Source organism: Caretta caretta, chromosome 6, assembly GCF_965140235.1.
Source record: "Caretta caretta isolate rCarCar2 chromosome 6, rCarCar1.hap1, whole genome shotgun sequence".
Classification (NCBI taxonomy): domain Eukaryota; kingdom Metazoa; phylum Chordata; order Testudines; family Cheloniidae; genus Caretta; species Caretta caretta.
In genome coordinates this window covers 91,170,125-91,190,534 of record NC_134211.1, presented here as the reverse complement: position 1 = coordinate 91,190,534, position 20,410 = coordinate 91,170,125, and the positions used below count along the sequence as shown (strand labels likewise).

At 42.7% G+C, this 20,410-nt stretch overlaps 1 protein-coding gene across 1 annotated transcript in view; it reads left to right on the top strand.

The window, feature by feature from the left end:
- SPTLC2 (serine palmitoyltransferase long chain base subunit 2) overlaps positions 1–20,410 on the top strand; it is a 114,409-nt gene that overhangs the window by 32,177 nt on the left and 61,822 nt on the right. The window contains exons 3-9 of the mRNA XM_048852923.2: positions 4,092–4,246; positions 7,876–8,024; positions 8,400–8,524; positions 13,182–13,275; positions 16,580–16,685; positions 17,603–17,822; positions 19,668–19,794. Coding sequence (XP_048708880.2) covers positions 4,092–4,246; positions 7,876–8,024; positions 8,400–8,524; positions 13,182–13,275; positions 16,580–16,685; positions 17,603–17,822; positions 19,668–19,794 — 976 coding nt within the window. The remainder of the gene's footprint in view (positions 1–4,091; positions 4,247–7,875; positions 8,025–8,399; positions 8,525–13,181; positions 13,276–16,579; positions 16,686–17,602; positions 17,823–19,667; positions 19,795–20,410) is intronic.

Below are 20,410 nucleotides of genomic sequence, written 5' to 3'. Positions count from 1 at the left end.
TTTGAAAGTATCTTGTCTCCTCATTGGTCATTTTGGTCAGGTGTCAGCGAGGTTACCTTTAGCTTCTTAACCCTTTACAGGTGAGAGGAGCTTTCCCCTGGCCAGGAAGGATTTCAAAGGGGTTTACCCTTCCCTTTATATTTATGACAGCATCTGTCTCAGATAATGAAAATGAACATGCATTGGTCCACTCTGCTTTGGATTGTTGTTGAGCAGAACCCATCATCAGCATGGATGCATGTGCCCTGGAATGGTGGTTGAAGCATGAAGGGACATAGGAATCTTTAGTGCATCTGGCATGTACATATCTTGCGATGCCAGCTACAATAGTGCCATGAGAATGCCTGTTCTCACTTTCTGGTGGTGCTGTGAACAAGAAGTGGGCAGCATTATCTCCTGCAAATGTAAACAAACTTGTTTGTCTGAGCAATTGGCTGAACAAGAAGTAGGACTGAGGGGTTTGCAGGCTCTAAAGTTTTACATTGTTTTATTTTTGAATGCAGGTGCGTTTTTTACATAATTCTACTTTTGTAAGTTCAACTTTCATGATAAACAGATTGCACTACAGTACTCATATGAGGTGAATGGAAAAATACTATTTCTTTATCATTTTTACAGTACAAATATTTGTAATCTATACACTTTGATTTCAGTTAAACACAATACAATATATATGAAAATGTTTTTCTACATTCAAAATATATAATAAATTTCAGTTGGTTTTCTATTGTTACAGTGCGATTAAAACTGTGATTATTTGTGATTAAATTTTTTTGAGTTAATCACATGAGTTAACTGTGATTCATCGACAGCCCTAATTTGAAGTAGGTCATTTGCATTCCTTACACCCCCAAGTATTTGCTAGGAAATCCACTCCACACGTATTGTCCCAAAAAGTCCTTTGAAGTTCCTAAACCAGCAGTGGGCATACTTTTTGTCTCAAGGGCCACATCTGGGTATGGAATTGTATGGTGGGCCATGAATGCTCAAAGTTGGGGTGCAGGAGGGGGTGCGGGCTCTGGCTGGGGGTGCAGGCTCTGGGGTGGGGCCAGAAATGAGGCAGTGAGGCTGTGGGAGGGGTCTCCAGGCAGGGGGTTGGGGTGCGGGAGGGGGGGTGAGGGCTCCAGCTAGAGGTGTGGGCTCTGGGGTGGGGCTGGGGATGAGAGGGTTGGGGTGTAGGTGGGTGCTCTAGGCTGGAACTGAGGGGTTGGGAGTGTGGGAGGGGGCTCCGGCTGGGGCAGGGGATTGGGGCACCGTGGGAGGGGGTGAGGGCTCTGGCTGGGGTGCAGGCTCTGGGATGGGGCTGGGGATGAGGGGTTTGGGGTGCAGGAGGGTGTTCTGGGCTGGGATCGAGGGCTTTGGAGGGCGAGAGTGGGATCAGGGCTGGAACAGGGTGTTGGGGTGCGGGAGGGGCTCAGGGGTGCAGGCTCCAGGTGGCGCTTATATCCAGCAGCTCCCAGAAGTAGCAGCATGTCCCCTCTCTGGCTCCTATGTGGAGGCACAGCCAGGTTGCTCCGTGTAGTTCCTGGCCAATGGGAGCTGCAGGGGTGGCGCTTGGAGCGCGAGAGCGTGTGGAGCTTCCTGGCTTCCCCTATGCTCAGGAGCTGGTGAGGGGGACATGCCGCTGCTCCCAGGAGCCGTGCAGAGCAGCCCCTGGCCCCACTCCCTGGCTGGAGAGTGGGAGCGGGGCAAGCCCCAGACCCCGCTCCCCAGCGGGAGCTCGAGGGCCGGATTAAATCAGCTGGTGGGCCGCAGTTTGCCCATCCCTGTCCTAAATGTGATGAGATTGTATTAATCATGTCTTCCTCCTAAAGAACCTCTATAGATAGTACATGAACTACTTCCAAAATACTTAAGTTAAACCTTCCTGAATTAAGTTTAATTCCATAAGGTTTGTCCAGGATATTGTTATCTGTAAAACTCACTTCCCCTTGAGGTTCTAAAAACTTTAATTCTCCTTAGGTAGGAAAGGACACATCTGAGATCCACGGTCTACCTGGGAGGTCCATTCTGTGACTGGATTTGGTTTGCCCTTCTGTAATTTAAATTACCTGTGGAGGAATAAATAGGTTGGTTTGTTTGTTTTTTTTGCTGCTCTGCTGTGTGAAGGTGGCTAAGGGCTTTTAAAAAAACAGTTCTACATGCTCTTTTTTAGAAATATCAGGACTGTTGCATCTCGTTGTGACGCTTTGGGTTTCCCCCAGATCTGCAGGGCATTCAGTCACTGCCTGCCTGCTCTGTAGCCCTGAGTGCTGTTGTGTTGTGAGCATGCTGCTCGTGTTAGGGCTCTAAGCCACAGCTGTACAATGCTAGTCTTTACTCTTTTTGTTTGTGGTTTTCCTTGGAGGATCCAGAGCAGTGGATGAGGTACCATGCTAACTGAAGGAGAAAGGGGGTTAAATCTTTAACAAAAACGTTTTTCTTCCAGATGTGTAACATGAGTTGGAGTTATTTGGTCTGTCGGGACCTAATTAAAAGCTTTGAAAGAAGTATGAATAAATATTACTTTCCTCTCAATCAAGATTTACTTCCATGGTACAGTGGAACCTCAGAGTTATGAACACCTCGGCAATGGAGGTTGTTTGCAATTCTGAAATGTTCAGAACTCTGAACTAAACATTATGGTGGTTCTTTTAAAAGTTTACAACTAAACATTGACTTAATACATCTTTCAAACTTTACTATGCAGAAGAAAAATGCTGCTTTTAACCATATTAATTTAAATGAAACAAGCACAGAAACAGTTTCCTTACCTTGTGAAATCTTTTTTTTAAACTTTTCCTATATTTTTAGTAGTTTACATTTAACACAGTACTACACTGTATTTGCTCTTTTTGGTCTCTGCTGCTGCCTGATTGCATACTTCCAGTTCCAAATGAGGTGTGTGGTTGAGTGGTCCGTTTGTAACTCTGGTATTCGTAACTCTGAGGTTCTACTTATACATAATGTCAAAACATTAATTCTTCACTCTTTCATATGAGCTCCTCAATAAAACAGGCCAGACAAGTTCTGAATTTCTAATATGAAAAACAGCTTGCATGGATTTTCTTCCTGTCTGTCTTCCTCTATCATAAACTCCAGCTTTTCCTCCTGTGTAGGTCACTTTTAATGAAAGATGCTTTTCTTGCACCAGTAGATCAGGTGAATAGTGTATTCTACATAGTCTCACTGCTCTTCTGATGTCAAACTTCCTTTTAATTGAACAGTAAATAAAGAAATTTTGTTATCCTTTCAAGCTTTCAAAGTGGGCCAAGGGAGTACGTTACCCTGTGCTCAGATGAGTCAGTGTTGTCAGTAAGCTTGAAGTTCTTCCTTGTTATCCATTCAAGACATACATTTGGTTTTCTTGAGAGATATGTTGGAAAGGAAGCTGGAGTTCAGGAAACATTTTTGCAAACAAACTTTGTGGGATATAAGTGATAATGCAAACTATAGAGAAGAGTTTGTTAGAATTCAGCTTTACAATTGGGATTCTGAACACTAGTTTGGGAAATTTGGAAGTTAATTTCCACAGTAATGCTAATGCTGCTGTATTAATTGCATTAAAGTATGTTATTTTTCTGAAAATGAACTGTAAAAAGGGTACCTTCATACAGAAGATTTCCTTGCTCTCCGTTGCAGCTGAACACACAGTGAACAGGAACTGCTGCACTGGGAGAGGAGGAGTTGGGAAAGTAGGCCCCAGTGGGGGCCACCCCTTCTCCATCTCTTCTCTACAATGGGATGTAAACAACTGAGGAAATTTTACTCATCTCCTGGGATTGAAATATGGATAATGTGGATAAGGGCATGCCCTAGGAATTGGGAAGTTTAGGTTCTGTTCCTGGTTCTGCTGCTATGTGGAGTTGGGCAAGCGGCTTTCCCTGTGCCTCAGCTTCCCAGCAGAGCTGTATGTAGGGAATGACACCTCAGTGAAGTTCTTTAAAATCAGTGGCTGAAAAGTGTTCAGTGTGATCATATATTGCATTTTTCTTGAGTGCACTTAAAAGTGCATCCCAAACTGATGCAGAAAACTGGCTCTCCTTGTATCACAACAGACTAGGCATATGATCTTTTCTCTTGTTTGAATGCCCTTAATGTATCTTTTGCAGGACTTTGTCCCATTGTATCAGGACTTTGAAAACTTCTACACAAGGAACCTTTACATGCGCATTCGAGACAGCTGGAACAGACCAATCTGCAGTGTACCTGGGGCCAAAGTGGACATGATGGAGAGACTTTCCCAGGACTACAATTGGACATTTGTGTGAGTTAAAGCTTGGGGAAAGATTCCCAACAATTAGTCTTGAGTGGAGAATGCCTGAGGGCTATGAAACTGTCTTTGAAGGAGCAGCAGGCCCTGCACAGACTAGTGGATAAGAGGGAAGGTCTTCTCCTGGATCAGTTATTGGTTAAAACATAGGAAACAAAGGGTAGGAATCAACTGTCAGTTTTCACAGTGGAGAAAGGTAAATTAGCAGGTTCCCCAAGGGGTCTGTACTCGGACCAGCGCTGTTCAACATAGTCGTAAATGATCTGGAAAATGGGTAAACAGTCAGGTGGCAGACAATACAAAATTACTCAGGATAGTAAAGTCCAAAGGAAACTGAAGAGTCTGTCTCTCAAAACAGGGTGACTGGACAACAAAATGGCAGATGAAACTCCAATGTTGATAAATGCAGAGTAAAGCACAATGGAAAACAAATCCCAACTATACACAAAAATGATGGGGGTCTAAATTAGCTGTTATGCAAGAAAAAGATTGTGGAGTCATTGTGAATAGTGCACCGAAAACATCTACTCGATGTGCAGTAGCAGTCTAAAAAAGCTACCAGAATGTTAGGAACTATTAGGAAATGGATAGATACTATGACAGAAAATATCATAATGCCCCTAGATAAACCCATAATACGCCCATACCATGAATACTGCATGCAGTTCTGGTCTCCCCATTTAAAAAAAAAATATTTAAATTGGAACAAGTAGAGAGAAGAGCAGCAAAAATTATTAAGGTATAGAATAGCTTCCATATGAGGGGAGATTAAGACCGGGACTGTTCAGCCTGGAAAAGAGGTGTGGGGATGGGGGAAGAGAAATATGGTAGCTGTCTAAAAAATCATGAATGTTGTGGAGAAAGTGAATAAGAAAGTGCTAGTTACCCATTCACATAACACAAGAATCAGGGGGTCACCTAATGAAATTAATAGGCAGCAGATTTAAAACAAACATAAGTAAGTACTTCTTCCCACCACTCACAATCAACCAGTGGAACTTGTTGCTAGGGGAAGGCCAAAACTATAACTGGGTTCAAAAAAGTATCCGATAAGTTCCTGAAGGATAGATTCATCAATGGCCATTAGCCAAGATGGTCAGGGATGCAATCCCATAATGGGCTCTGAGACTTTTTAAACCTGTGATTACTAGATGCTGGGACTGGAGGACAGGTGATGGATCACTCCCTAATTGCCCTGTTCTGTTCATTTCCTCTGAAACACCTGGCACTGGCCACTGTCGAAGACAAGATACTGGGCTAGATGAATCATTGGTCTGACCCAGTATGGCCATTCTGATTGTTCTTAGAAGTGCCACAAATTTGAACCAAGGAACTTCAGAGTTTGAGATGCTAATTCCTCTTCACTGGGATTATGATTTACACCAAGTATAAACGATTACACATCTGTAAACACAGTGATTAGAAGTGTTTTTATATCATTGTATGGAAGGGTTCACATAGTAGTGGGAAGCCAGTGGTAAAATCAGGCCAGTACCTTTGTGAGGGCATTTACTGTGTATGCTGCTTAGCCTGTCTCACTTCTGGTGACTTTATTCTGACATGGATTAGAATTCAAGTGAGAGTTTGGTATTCTGGCTCCTGGAGTGTACCGTGGTGTTAATTGAGATTGAATATGTAAGCCAAAGGTGTTAACCCAGTCACTGTCCAACATTAAATAGTTTTAACCAAGGTTTGGGGTTTGGTATTCAGAGACCTCCGTCTGCCTAGAACCATGGCAAGTAGTATACTATAAAATTCATGCAAAAGGTTAGTAGTTTGACAAAGACTCAAAATGAGGTAGAGAGCATTGAAACTGAAATTGATAGGTTAACTTTGTTTTGGATAATCAAAGTCCTTTTTTGGAAACACTGAATATTTGTTAATCTTTTATTTAGCCAAACCATTTTTGGTGGTGAAGTAAAGGGTGAGTTCTGTTGTTCAGTTCTGAGTTGGGAATGAGTCACTTTCCTGCTTTAGACAAGACCGATATAGAAAAGATAGTAAAGATGGGGGGGAAACGCAGCTTTTGTTGATGATCTCAGGATACAGGGTGGCTGGTCAGTTGTGGATGGATGCTTTGGGCTGACAGGTGGGCCACGACAGCTGTTCTGAACTCCAGCTCACCATGGATATCATCTGGTTGGTCTGGGCAGGTCCCTCTCCTTCACTGGTCCTTCTCAGGCCGAACAGAGTTGGATGGACTGTCTTGTTCCATTGTGCTGGTGCCATGCAATATGGTTGGCTTCAGGATCACATGAAAAGCTGGGAGGGAAAGAGCAGGAGGAAGATATAAGGGACAGAAAGAAGCACATGAGGGAGGGGAATACAGCAGTATCTCACATTTATCAAGTTATGGTCCTTGCTGGTTTAGCGATAATGGTCCTGTGCTTCCACTGGAGTATCAAAGTCTAATGTCACAGCAACAATCCTTCCACTACTCCTTCAGTGATGATAAAAGGTTTTTCTTCTTCCCCAAAGTCTCTTAAGAACCCCAAAAAGGAGTGATGAGTGGTGATTTCATTATTTTATCCATCAATTAGACAAAACTTCCTACATGCCAATTTTGGTTCACTGATATCTGATCCCATGCTGTTTTTGTTTAACCAGGCATGAACTTAACACATTCCTTGAATTATATTAGTTGGCCTCTTTATACTAATTCAGTCCTTGTCTAGCTTTTGTATCTTTTCCCATCAACATTTGTTACAGGATATTGTGACATTCCATTAACTTTCACTCATTTCTCACAGCTGAGCACGCAATTAGGGTAAATTTGTGGGCTCGATTATCACAACAGTACATCTCCCACAAACACCACATGATTGTCTAATGCTGAGTTTAGCAGGAGTGCTCTGGGTCAAGACTGAAATAAACTGGCAGAGCTGTGGGGTGGAGACCAGAAGTGGAATAGCAAGGGTTTCTACAGATCAAGTCTGAGGTACCCTGACAGAGGTTGTATGTAAGAAACCTGTACAGCCCAACACACAGTGTAACTTGATTCCTGTCCTTGGCTTTCAAGAGTATTGTATTTAATACAACTCTTTTCCACTACAGTTTGTTCTTGCCCCATATTGCAACACACCAGTGCTGACTTCCAGATGCATTTCCTTTGTGTGCTGGGGGGATATCCTGTTGGGGATAGTGCCAACCCAATTGGTCTAAAACATTAATTTTTAAAATGGGAAGAAAAGGCTCAAAATTTGGGAGTGGGAGGCTGAAGAAAGGACATAGCTAACAAATGGTTCGAAAAACCTTCAGCATTCTTTTAAAAATTTAAGATAGTATTCCAAAGAACATCTACTGGCTTCTAGCCTTCATTTAATTTTTTAAAATATATAAGCATAAAAAAGATGAGAAATCAGATATTTGTAAAAAATGGTTTATATACCTTTAACACATCTAACTTGAATTAGAAACCCCAGCAATGAAAGAGCATCCTTGTTCAGCTAATTTTAGTTTTGAAAATGAGGGCCATATCCATGTAAACTTTCTGGCCACTGGCTGTTGGTCTCTCCTAGTTCCATGCATTTCCTAGCAAGCTAATGGTAGCTAGTGTATTCTTGTGTAGCTGGATCTTGGGTTTGATTGTCAGTGTCTTAACATGTGATGTTATTGAAATACAGGTACACAGGGAGAGTGATAAAAGACGTTATTAACATGGGTTCCTACAACTATCTTGGATTTGCTCAGAACACTGGAATTTGCAAAGAAGCAGCAGCTAAAGTACTGACACAGTATGGAGCTGGGGTATGCAGCACTAGGCAGGAAATGGGTAAGTTTGGGTGGGGGGCAGGTGTTTTCAAAGTATATACGTAAATCATCATCTGTTCATTAGTCTCTGCAAAACATTGTATGGTTCCAGCTTTTGAACCTCAGATGAAACAGTGAAGAAATCACAACTATAGAGTGAAGATAAATTCTGTGTTCTTTTCTGTTCTGTCATGCTTAGTTTACACAGCCACAACAGTCTTCATTGACATGTTCTCAGATTTTCCACCGACCCTTCCCCTCATCCCCCCCCCCCCCCATTTTCTGGATCATACCCCAAAAAAAAAATTCTAGCTGTTGAAAAACCTTTTGTGGTACAGATTTGGCCCCAGGTTCATTTGGTTTATTTTTGACTTATCTTTTGCTATTTTACGTGCAGGAAATCTGGACAAGCATGAGGAGCTGGAAAAACTAGTGGCCAGGTTCCTAGGTTTGGAGGCTGCAATGACTTATGGGATGGGGTTTTCAACCAACTCAATGAACATTCCTGCTTTAGTTGGCAAGGTATGGCTTCAGAGAGAATGGGTAACAGGGTGTGAGGCATGAAGTTTCTGCTTATGGACTCTTTAGGGGTTGTTCACTCTTTTTTCAAAGAAGTCACTGCAAATGTTCTTTGCAGAAACAGGTCCTGATATGTCATCAATACTGTATCTCAACCCAAGGGTCTTTTGGGGACAGTGTGTGCTCGGACCTATAATGCTCTAGAATGGCTCGTGTTGGGAGAGAGCACAACCCTGTGGGACTTCTAGTTTCTGCAGGCCACACCTTAATATTAAAGATGGTGATTACTTCCGTAAACTGCCCAGTTACAGACTGTTCTGACAGCTTGCTGGGAGACTGAATCATCTGAATGCCACTTCTAACTGGCATAAAATTGAGCCAAGTTGGGCATCCCAGTCATAAACTTGGAAACCTGTAATCTCTCATACAGACAGTAGTTACTAGGGAAGAAAAATTTCCTTTGATGTAATAAACGCATAAAAGAACAAACATTTTGTTCACTAAATAGTTCTGCATTAATGAATACAATGATCATCCAGGTTTGCAAAATAATAAGTCGGCTGCCTGATAGCACAGAACTCAGCCTGAATCTCTTGCATCTCTAAATGGTGTTCTCTAATCACAGGAGATTAAGGCCTGGTCTACGCTGGGGGGCGAGCTAGATCGGTTTAAATTACGCAACTTCAGCTATGAAAATAGAGTAGCTGAAGTCGACATACATAGAGCTACTTACCGCGGTGTCTTCACTGTGGTAGGTTGACTGCTGAAGCTCCCCCGTCGACTCCGCCTACGCTTCTCACTCCAGTGGGGTACCGGAGTTGATGGGAGAGCGCTCGGCAGTCGATTTATTGCGTCTTCAATAGATGCGATAAATCGACCCTGGCTGGATCAATCGCTCTGAAGGTAAGTGTAGACATGCCCTGAGAGATGGAGAAGACCTGTTAAACTCCATTTAATCCACCTCCCTCTGTTGGTATAGTACAAAGTATGTCTATTGCGGTCTCCTGTTCAGGTTTAAATATAATCTAATGGGGCTTCTCCTTCCCTTGGGAGATAATTCTACAGCCGTGCACGTCTATCAGGATTTTTTCTTGGTACAATTTAAATATTCCCATTTTTAATTTCATCCTGTTATTCCTTATTATTCCCCCTTGGACCGTTCTGAATTCCTCCTATGGTGTTTGAACCTCTCAAATTTCTGTTACTTCATCTCATCTCCTGCCTTTTTCTGTGTGTAGTCCTTTTCTTGAATACCTTCAGTGCCTGTCTCTGACACTGCTTACAATTTTCCCAAGCAGCAGAAGTGAAATTGACAATATTCTGGGCAGTTTCACTGAAGCTATTCAGAATCTTGTGGGCATCAGTGAAAATGAAAGCTTTGCTCACTTTCACTGTGTTGACACCTGGGTAGCTCTGATCAGCATCCAGGGTTGCAGTAGCTGTCTGCAGATTGAAGAGGATCACTTCGTGTGTTGTAAAGTTATTTCCACAACTATAGAAACTAGCACTTATGTTAAATGATTGCTTAAATTTTCCAGATACTGCTGGCTTAGCTGGTGCCATAACTTTCTATCCCTGTGTGTGAACATTTACCATGGTAAAGTCTTCCAAGTCCTAGGTTTCCTGGTTTATTTTCTCAAGATGCCTTGTTTTTGTATTTAAAACTATCTGAAGTAATGAGTAAGATTTTGTGACAGATTATCAAATACTTCATAAAAATTCAGTTACTTACTTACCTTTTATAGTTATTCTCATCCAAGGATCTTAATTGTTTTACTTCTGTGCTATAAGGTGATTTCTATGGTGTATGATGAAGAAGGGTCTTCAGAAGGAGTTTCAACTCAATGCAGTAATAGAAATTAAAATGACCAGATTTGGGATAGTCCATTAAAAATTGAAGTGTTCATGTTGTTTTCTCCAGGCATTCTAGAACCCTGTTATGTATCATTGATAACAATAAGAATGGAATAGCTGCTAGAAACAGTAGCAGGTTTGGGAGAAAAGTTCAAGAGCTTGTAGGGTCTATGGGGAGGGAATGAGAATTCAAAAAACTAGTGTCAGCTGCAAGGATAATTTCACTTGCTGACCAGAGAACGCATATTTCTGATGCAGCAATGGAAATTTAGAATTTTTTAAAACATTCTTATTTAAGTTAAACACTTTGCATCAATTGCATCTGATATAGTTTGAAGATTAAAGTTAATAGGGTTAGTCTTCCTTTTGTCAGTTGTAGGTATTAGAGAAACTAGTAATTTTCACCTATTTTTATTCCTTTTAGTAATAAGACTGCTTTCTTTTTTCATTTTGCCTAATAATTATAAAGTCCCCAATTAAAAAGTCCCCAAAGATTAGATAATTCTGCTTTTTTGGATGTCCTTATCTTTCCTCTACAAGTCTCACCTGACCCTCTGTTATTGTGTGGTTGCGTCCTGTCTTCTCTTCTAAGACTCTGGAGCATGTCCCTGGTGAAGCAACTACTTCATGCTCTTCACATTTTGTTTTGGAAGATGCATGGTCTCTTTAGCCTTAAATATGTGTGTTCTTGGAATTGACCAGCTGTTTTCCACACTGGTAGATATTAATACTTCTTCCAATTGCATCTTATGTAAAAGTATTAAGTGCTCAAAATCTAATATCTTTGAAATGCCATGTTGTGTGAATCCCACAGTCTTTACTATGGCTGATTTAAATAGCCAGGGACAACTTTTCCTCATGGTTTTTCACTACTTCCTGTCCCTCAGTGAAATGATGTTGATCCAGGTTTCTCTGAAAACTTCCTGGATCCTAAAGTTGTCTTCTGTGTGGCATAGGCTCGTCTTTTGTGTATACTCGATTCTGGTTGTCCATTACTTCAGATACCTATTGTAGGTAACTGAAATCCTCCATGAGTACAGTGTAACAGACGAGTATTTATTTCGTCAATATAGATCCAATATAAATTTATTTAATATACCATCAATATTTCTCTAGAAGGAGCCTCAGAGGTGGTGAGTGAGGTTAACCAGCATTTCTGGATCTTCTGAAGGAACACAAATGCTAAAATGTCAAGGCCCAAGACTTTTATTTTCTTTCCCAATCTGCAGATGGTTGGTTTTTTTAAAACATAATTAGGTGATACTCTGCTATTATGGTGATGAAGGCCATGTAAATATAAATTGGAAGGGCACATTGAGGGATGCTGGGTGACCTAGGTTTGCACTGCAATTAAAAAAACAAAACAAAAAACTGGCATGAAATCTGAGCTGGGTCAATTGATTCGGGCTCACAAGGCTAAAAATGAAAAGGAGTACTTGTGGCACCTTAGAGACTAACCAATTTATTTGAGCATGAGCTCATGCTCAGATAAATTGGTTAGTCTCTAAGGTGCCATAAGTACTCCTTTTCTTTTTGCGAATACAGACTAACACGGCTGTTACTCTGAAGGCTAAAAATGGCAGTGTAGAAGTTTGGCCTTGGGCTGGACTCTGGCTCTGAGATCCTGTGAGTGGGGAGGGTCTCAAAGCCCGGGGTCCAGCTGACCAGAGGTAACCCGTTAGCTAATCAGGAAGACTGGCAGTCTTTCATTATTTACACTGTAATTAGGCATTTACATCACACTTGATAAGCCTAAAATAGAAGTCACCACAGCTGTGCTGGTCACAAAAGAACTGCCTGAGCATTTTTTTCCTCTGTTCTTCAAAAGCTTTAGTGACATCTTCAGTTACTACTTAAGTCTCCATTCTACTGTTGTCATCGGTGAGGGGATTGAGAGCACAATAATAGGACCTAACCTACCCCAATAGTGTCTAGTCAGCATAGCCAGCAGGAGGGACTCATAGGCTCCATAAGCATGAGGTAATCGATCTGTTACTCCCCATGGGCTGTCAGCAACAGGACACCCTGAACTGATGCTGAAAACTGCATAGCTGTAATGCAAATAGGACATAGTCATTTTTTCAACACTGGCAAAAATGATTGAGAACAGTTGTGTCCTTTCTACAGTTTTGAGCACCAGATTCTGGAGGGGATGGGCGCATTGCTGATGATCGTTAGCAGCAGCCAGTCAAGTTCCTAGTGTAGACAGAGCCAAGTATAGGCTGGGGCTGGAAAGCTGGGGATGGTGTGAAATCCATAAGGGTTGTGCAGTCAGAAATATGCAGACTTCCTGAGGGTGAGTCAGGGTGCACTGAAAACTTCCTGTTCTGTACTACATTTCCTGTTCTCCATTTTATGTGAGCACTGATTTTAACAAACTTCATTGTAATTGCTTAATAGCAGTACCCGTGCCGCCTTTTAATATAAGGCTGATCAAAGTCACTAGTAGATGTTAGTTCAACGATATTAAGGAATCTTATCTTTTCCTTGAGAGAATGGATTAAATTGTTTTCAGACATACTCGGCCCTGTATTGCACACAGCACTTCCTAGTAAGGTATGGCTTTCACGTATTCCCCACAGGATTCATATGGTGAATCACTGATCTTGACTTCATGGCAGGATACTGGGATGTGCACACATGTCCATTACTGGCGATAGTTAAAGACACAGCTGTCTCATCTAATACAAGCACAGCAGTTTGAAGAGTACTCTGACTAAAGACAAATAAGAGTGGTCTTACACACTGGTCTGCTGTTAACCTCAGTCTATTCATCCTTTCTGCCTCATTTTTTCCCCTTGTGCAGGGCTGCCTGATACTGAGCGATGAGCTGAATCATGCATCACTAGTGCTTGGAGCAAGACTGTCAGGAGCAACTATTCGAATCTTCAAGCACAACAGTGAGTACCTGTTGGGGGGCACTTCCTCTTGTAGCTCAGACAGGTCACTCTTTTCTGAGAACCCTGCCTCTTGTCACAGTAAATCTGAATTTCCAGCTGGGAAACCCATTTCCAGTAATTGGAGGCTCTTAGGGGCTGCTAGCACCTTGAAGTTAATAGTGTTGAAAACCCTGGATTGGAAGCTCTATTCTTTGCAAATTGGCCATTAAATACAGGCTTTTTTAAGGCTGCTGAGAAAGGACACTTATGGAAGAGATTTAAACTGGGTGAGTGAATTTAGTGCTTATGCAAATGTGGGTATCTGATTAAATCTAGACATTAAAGGCAGGTGTCATGTAGGCTTTCTCTTCTCTCCCTTCCCAGATCTACCAGTACTCCTCTGCCCCAATCAGTAGCACTTTGTGATGTTGCATTTCTGGGTCCCCTTATAGCTGTTCATATGTAAAGTAGGGATATAAAATAGTAAATGGTTAACCAGTAGGCATTAGTCTTACCATTAACCCCTAGCCCTGGACCTGGCTGGAGCTGGGGCCCCTTGTCTGGCTGGAGTGGAGCCCCCGGGCCCTCTCCCTTTAATCGGTTAAACAATATAATTGTAGTAGTTTAAACGGTTTACTTTTTAAACAATATTTACATCCTTAATGTAAAGCCAGTGTATGTCTGTCTGGAATATGCAGGGAAACTGCTGGTGTTCACACCTTTCAGTTTGTAACATGTATGGGTCAGCACACTTACAGAATCTTATTACAATCCATGTCCGATACTAAAGTGGTGAATGTCGTGTAAGAACCTAGATAGATGATTGTCATATGGTTTCTTAGGTCATTGCTTAGTTTCATAGGTCAGGATCTAGGCTGTAATAAGATTCCCTCACATGGTTCTGTAATCATTTCCATCCTATGGACAAAAACATTAAAAATGAGTACCCCTACCCGTGCCTGGCACTATGCTTTGGCACAGTCTCCTGTATCTGGACTCTGAAACCAGAAAGAAAAGGTTCTTTCAGCTTCTCCCACCTCCACTTTTCAAAATCACACTCTTTCCTCTTTTTTGTGATTGTCTGTGTTCCCCACCAGCCTCCCCATAATTTGTTTTCCATGCCTGGCTCTCTCCTCTGCCTCCCTGACTTCATCCTATGTCACTTCAACTTCCATGTTGATCACTCCATCTCTAATGTCTTGCTTTCTTTCCTTTGGGCTCTTAGTTTGGACTGACTCCTGCATGATTTATTCACATTAGCCATTCCATCAACTGGATCTCCAAGTGCTAGTGGTATGCTCTTCTCATCACTCAGATGCACTCTGGTCTTGTCATTCAACATCAATCTCTCCCTTGCTCCTCCCTGCATCATTTCAGCTGCACTGTCATTCAATTCAGGCTACTGATGTCTCGGAGTCTGCTGCTACTCCCAGCCCTCCACTTTACTGTTATGGTGTGGTATGAATTCCGCCCCCTCCTGTGCATTCCCCTTGCCTTTGGTCTCTGCTCCTCTAGTGCAGTGTTTCTAGAGGGCAGAGGCCTGTAACTACCCCAGCTTCCTCCACTCACTGTCCTTTGCTCATTTTACTCTGTTTTGTTCCTTGTGTATTCACTTTCTCTTTCCACACCTCCAATCCAATCAGGTCTCACCAGATTTTCTTCCTTATTAACTCTTGTGTCTTTTCTCCACTCACCATCTTGTTCAGTTTATTTAAAGACAGAAATTACATTGGGGAGAACTTGCTTCCTCATCTATCCTCCTTTGCCCAATCCCCAGCAGTCTGTCTCAGGCCCATAATCCTTGAACTCATTCTCTCCCCTCTGGCTTCTTTGTTCCAGCCACTAAGCCTACTCTTGTTTTTCCCAAACATCAGATGCCTTCACTCATCTCCACCTGCCATTTACCAACCCATTTCTCTCTTCCCTTTTATTTCCATGTCTGTCTCTTTCTGATGGCTTAATCTCTGTACTGTTGTACTTTTAACCAGGCATGACCAAATCCTGGCCCATAGTGGAAATCACGTGGCAGTGCAATACCACACAGCCACAGTCACCTGTAACATGAGATGTGGCTTGCAGGAGAATGCAGGTCCTCAAATGCAATGTGGCTAAACTTGGACCATGATAGAGTATAGATTCCACAGGTACAGTAACTCCTCACTTAAAGTCGTCCCGGTTAACGTTGTTTTGTTGTTACGTCGCTGATCAGTTAGGGAACATGCTCGTTTAAAGTTGTGCAATGCTCCCTTTATAACTTCGTTTGGCAGCCGCCTGCTTTGTCCACTGCTTGCAGGAAGAGCATCCTGTTGCAGCTAGCTGGTGGGGGCTTGGAACCAGGGTGGACCGGCAGCCCCCCATCAGCTCCCCTAAGTTCCCTGTGCAGCAGCTGCCCAGCAGGCTATCAATTGCCGGAAGTTCAGCTGTCCCTCCCCGCACTGCCCTCTGCCTTGGAGCTGCTCTCCGGAGCCTAATTGTTGGGGGAGGCTAATGTCAGGGTGTCCCCCTCCACCATGCTCCTGCACCCTGTTTACCCCATCTCCATAGAGCAGGGGGGACACAGGACAGGGCTCAGGACGGAGAGAGCTTCCTGGCAGCAGCTGCTCTGGTCTCAGCTTGCTGATTAACTTAAGAAGGTGGTGTACTTAAGAGTGGTGTCAGCCTACTTAAAGGGGAAATGCTCATCTCTCTCTCTCTCACACACAGGGTGTGTGTGTCTGTCTCTGTCTGCCATGCTGTCTCCCCTCCCTCCATTCTTGCTGCCTTGTGGAGAGTGAGGCTACATTAACAACAGTGAGTTAACCCTTGAGGGCTCAGCCAATTGCTAGTTCATCATTTAGCAGTAAGGCATTCCCTGGGAGATATCCCACCCTCTGCCTCCACCACCTCAACCAAGCTTCACAATCATTGCTGTGTACAGTATTAATTTGTTTGTTTAAAACTTATACTGTGTGTGCGTGTGTGTGTATGTGTGTGTATGCGTGCGTGTGTGTGTGTGTCTGTCTGTCTGTCTGTCTGTCTTTTTTGTCTGGCAAAAAAAAATTTCCCTGGAACCTAACCCCCACTATTTACACTAATTCTTATGGGGAAATTGGATTTGCTTAACATCGTTTCACTTAGTCACATTTTTGAGGAACATAACTACAACGTTAAGTGAGGAGTTACTGTATTAGTCTCTGTGGACCACTCTTCATATCAGAGGGTGGCTGTGACTTGTAGCTGTGGCCTCATTTGAGTGCTCCTGCACTTAATTATGTCATGCTAATGGGGAAATAGTAATAAAGGCTGCTTGGTGGAATCTTGGTACCTTTTTTTCTTTTCTGTGCAGACATGCAGAGCCTGGAGAAACTGCTCAAAGATGCCATTGTGCATGGGCAACCTCGCACCCGCAGGCCCTGGAAAAAAATCCTCATCCTAGTGGAAGGAATTTACAGGTACAAGTTATTCTCTACCTTGCCTACACTCTTCACAAGATCCAGCTGTCAGGGTTTGGGTTCCATCGCTGGACCAAGCAGTAGAGCTGGTTAATAAGAGCATGCCACTTAGCTGTCGCTCTTGATGAGAGACCATTTGTTTTAGACCTAGTTTGATCTTTAAGCTCCTCCCACATGGCCTACTGTAATAACAGCTGGTACTGGTGGAAAGCTTCCTATCTCCTAAATACAACACAAATGCTAAGTAATCTAAACAAATTATTTACATCAAACATGCTAAGCTCTGGAGCTGAGTTTATACCCTCTAGTCCAATTCCATTTCTAGCAGTCTATTGATCATGCTAATGGGAATAGATGGCAATATGTGCAGATCTCATGACTTCTCTGAGGGTGTGTGGGAGGTATAAATTGGAGCTCAGTTGTCCTTGCACCTGGCTCATGACCTAAGGATCAGGTGGTCTTGAGCTGCTATTGGAAGGCATGGGTCAGCCTGGTTGATCTCATTTAGGAGATCAACAATGTCACGTTAATTGGTGGCAGCATAGGACACTGAGGTTTGTGAGGTAGAGAAGCAGTATCTGTTGTAGATGGAAATGCATTACAGAATGCATTGGGTTGCTCTGTCATCCTTGCGCCTACTTAATCTGTTTAACTTGTGATGCTGATTTTCAGAATAAGGAAATTTGAACACTGAATGCAACAAATCTTGTTTTTAAACATAAACACTTGTAAAAGAAATCTTTCCATAGAGGGGTTATGGTCTGTAGATAATGCTTCCATGATAATTACGTAACTGCTAAAAGGAAGTAAAGAAAAGGAGGGTAGGAATCCAGTTTAGAATCTCCAAACAGAACCCCGATTATAAAAAACCCTTAAAGCTGAATCTAACATGATTTGATCTGTTTTTTCTTCGACAGCATGGAGGGTTCCATAGTCCGCCTACCTGAAGTGATTGCCCTCAAGAAGAAGTACAAGTCATACCTGTACCTGGACGAGGCTCACAGTATAGGTGCCCTGGGTCTCACTGGCCGGGGCGTGGTGGAGTATTTTGGACTTAACCCTGAGGATGTAGATGTTATGATGGGAACGTTCACCAAGGCCTTTGGAGCTGCTGGAGGATACATCGGAGGCAAGAAGGTAAAGAGGTGGTGGGGAGACATGATAGGAAGCAAGGTATTAATTTGGGCTTCTGAAGGTCAAAAAGTGGAAACTACTTTTTGGGTAGCAGATAGTTAGGGCCCTACCCAGTTCTGTACCAGGATACATCCCTGGAGGCCTTCAGTGTTAGCTTGTTTTTTTGAGTTCACCTGGTACACTGGGAACTAAACATTGATGTACAGTTCAGTTATGTGGAATTTTGTCCAATGTGGATGAGTTGAATCCAGGAAAAAATTCCCTTAAGAACTCCTAATTCCCTAGAAGGAGTGATAAGCTAAAGCTGCTGAGACTTGGGGAGGAGAGGTTGTGCAATTCTTTTGCTAATAGCTACTCAGTGCTTTAAGGTAGGGATTTTTTAATTGCTACCTGTTAATGAAGCTAGTAGTGAGAACTCTGAAGGCAAGGGTTTCCTAGCTCCTAATTAAGCTCTATGGAGCAACACTGTATGCTATTTCATCTGCTTTCAGGCATCTTTTTTCTTTCCATTGTCCTTTCTCTCTTTGCTATATGCCCGATATCCTCCCGGTGGGGGCCATCTAACACCTCTTGGGAAGCCCTGCTCTAGAGCAGTGGTTCCCAACCTTTTTTCATTTGTGGCCCCCTAAAAAGATACAGAATGGAGGTGCAGACCCCTTTGGAAATCTTAAACATTGTGTGCACGCTCCCAAGGATCCATGTACCGTAGGTAGACCACTGCGTGGATACAAAATTTGTATCCGCAGACATGGTCCATGGCTATAAAGCGGATATCTGAGGATTTGCAGAGCTCTAACCACAGGTTGAAAACCACTGTTCTATGGTAATGACAACCTTTTGCAGATCCCTTAGACAGACATAGTCTGCAGACTCCCAGGCGTCCATGGACCTCAGGTTGAGAACCACTGCTCTAAATTTCTCTGGTGCTAGGAGGGGACAAAAACAGCATCGTGCTAATAGAACTTGAGTAATATATGCTGAGAGAAATTTCTGCCCCTGGTTACCGTTGTGCCTTCCCGTTGCTTTTTTCATAGCGGAGGCCAGAATTTGTCCCACCGCGTGCTGTGGTGTTTTACCATAGTGCTTCTCATTTCTGGGGGTTGTGGAATAGTTTTATTATACAATGAGTGATGAGTAACCATTCCAGGGAGTGGTGCCCCTTGTCTTCCTCATGGCTTGCTTCCATCCTGTAGCAAAAGCTATATTTGAGTGCAGAAGGTAGGAGTAAGTAATAGAAAGGGAGTAGCTCTCTGAAGTTCTTGCTCATTCTTAAATTACACCTGCTGCCTTATCTATAGTGCACTTAGCAGAGATCCCTTGTGACCTTTTGTATGCCTTGTTCAGTGACATGCTTAGCAATGATTTGTATCAAACATGATACATAGCCATCTGCAGAGCCTACTCACCACCACACAGGAATGAGAGGATTGATTTGCATCTTCCCGTGACAGAACGATTGCTCTCGAAACACAACCTGTGCACAGCTTGAGTAATTCCAGACATCTTGTTGCGAAACCCAATGCTGTGATCATTGGTAGAATGAATCTACATTTGAGTTATCCGAATTTTTTTGGTTGACCCTCATCCTGCCTTGGGATACAAAGTATAGTGCACAGGCATGTTTCACCCCTGCTGTTAGCACTTTAGTTTAGTAAATGTCGTGTGCAGCTTTTTACGCGCTTCCCAGCCTTTTCTAGGTGACTTGTGGAGTGTGTGTGTGTGTGTGTGTGTGTCCGCGCAACGTGTGGTGCTACCAATTTGTAGGGTGGTCATGTTGTCAGTGGAGCCTATAGCTTTAAGATCTGACTGAGGGTGGTATCTGAAGGCCTCCTGTGTTCGTTTTGTCAGGAGCTGATTGACTACCTCCGTACGCATTCTCATAGTGCAGTGTATGCCACGTCACTGTCAGCACCTGTTATGGAGCAAATCCTCACCTCCATGAAGTGCATTATGGGTGAAGATGGCACAACTTTTGGTAAGTCTTTTCTATTTGGTAAATGCTTCCAATCCTGGAATGGGGGTCTGTGACTGCTGGAAACTAAACCTTTTTATAACCGTGGCACTGATAACTGTGCTTGCTGCCAGACATGTTAGCATGCATTTTTGTTAACTATCTTATTGCTTCAGGAGTTAGGTTTATTCACTATTAGTTGTAGCATCCCTACTTTCTAATGCTGCTCTGCTAGTAATCTAGCAAGATAATTCCAGCAAAAGGTAGGACAGGTTAATCTTACCTAAAAGGCAAACTGACGTTGTGTACAGTACTGAATTTTCTTCTCTCTCTCTCTCTCTCTCTCAAAAAAAAAATGCAAATTTAAACACATCGCATCTCCCTACTTTGAGTGATCTGTTCCTAGGTATGTCTCTTTGTGATAACGGATCACTCAGAGGAAGGTGTAGTGGTTGAGTTTTTTCAGAGTAATTGGAAATATTTAGCCGCTAAACTATAGTATTTAGAATTTGCATCATCCCAAATTGAAACCTCGTTTCAAAATGAACGTAAGGCTTGGTCTAGCAGGTTTTTTTATAATATAGCATGTTCCTTGTGCATCAGCCTTTTTTAACAGTTGATGGGTGTTACTCAGAATACA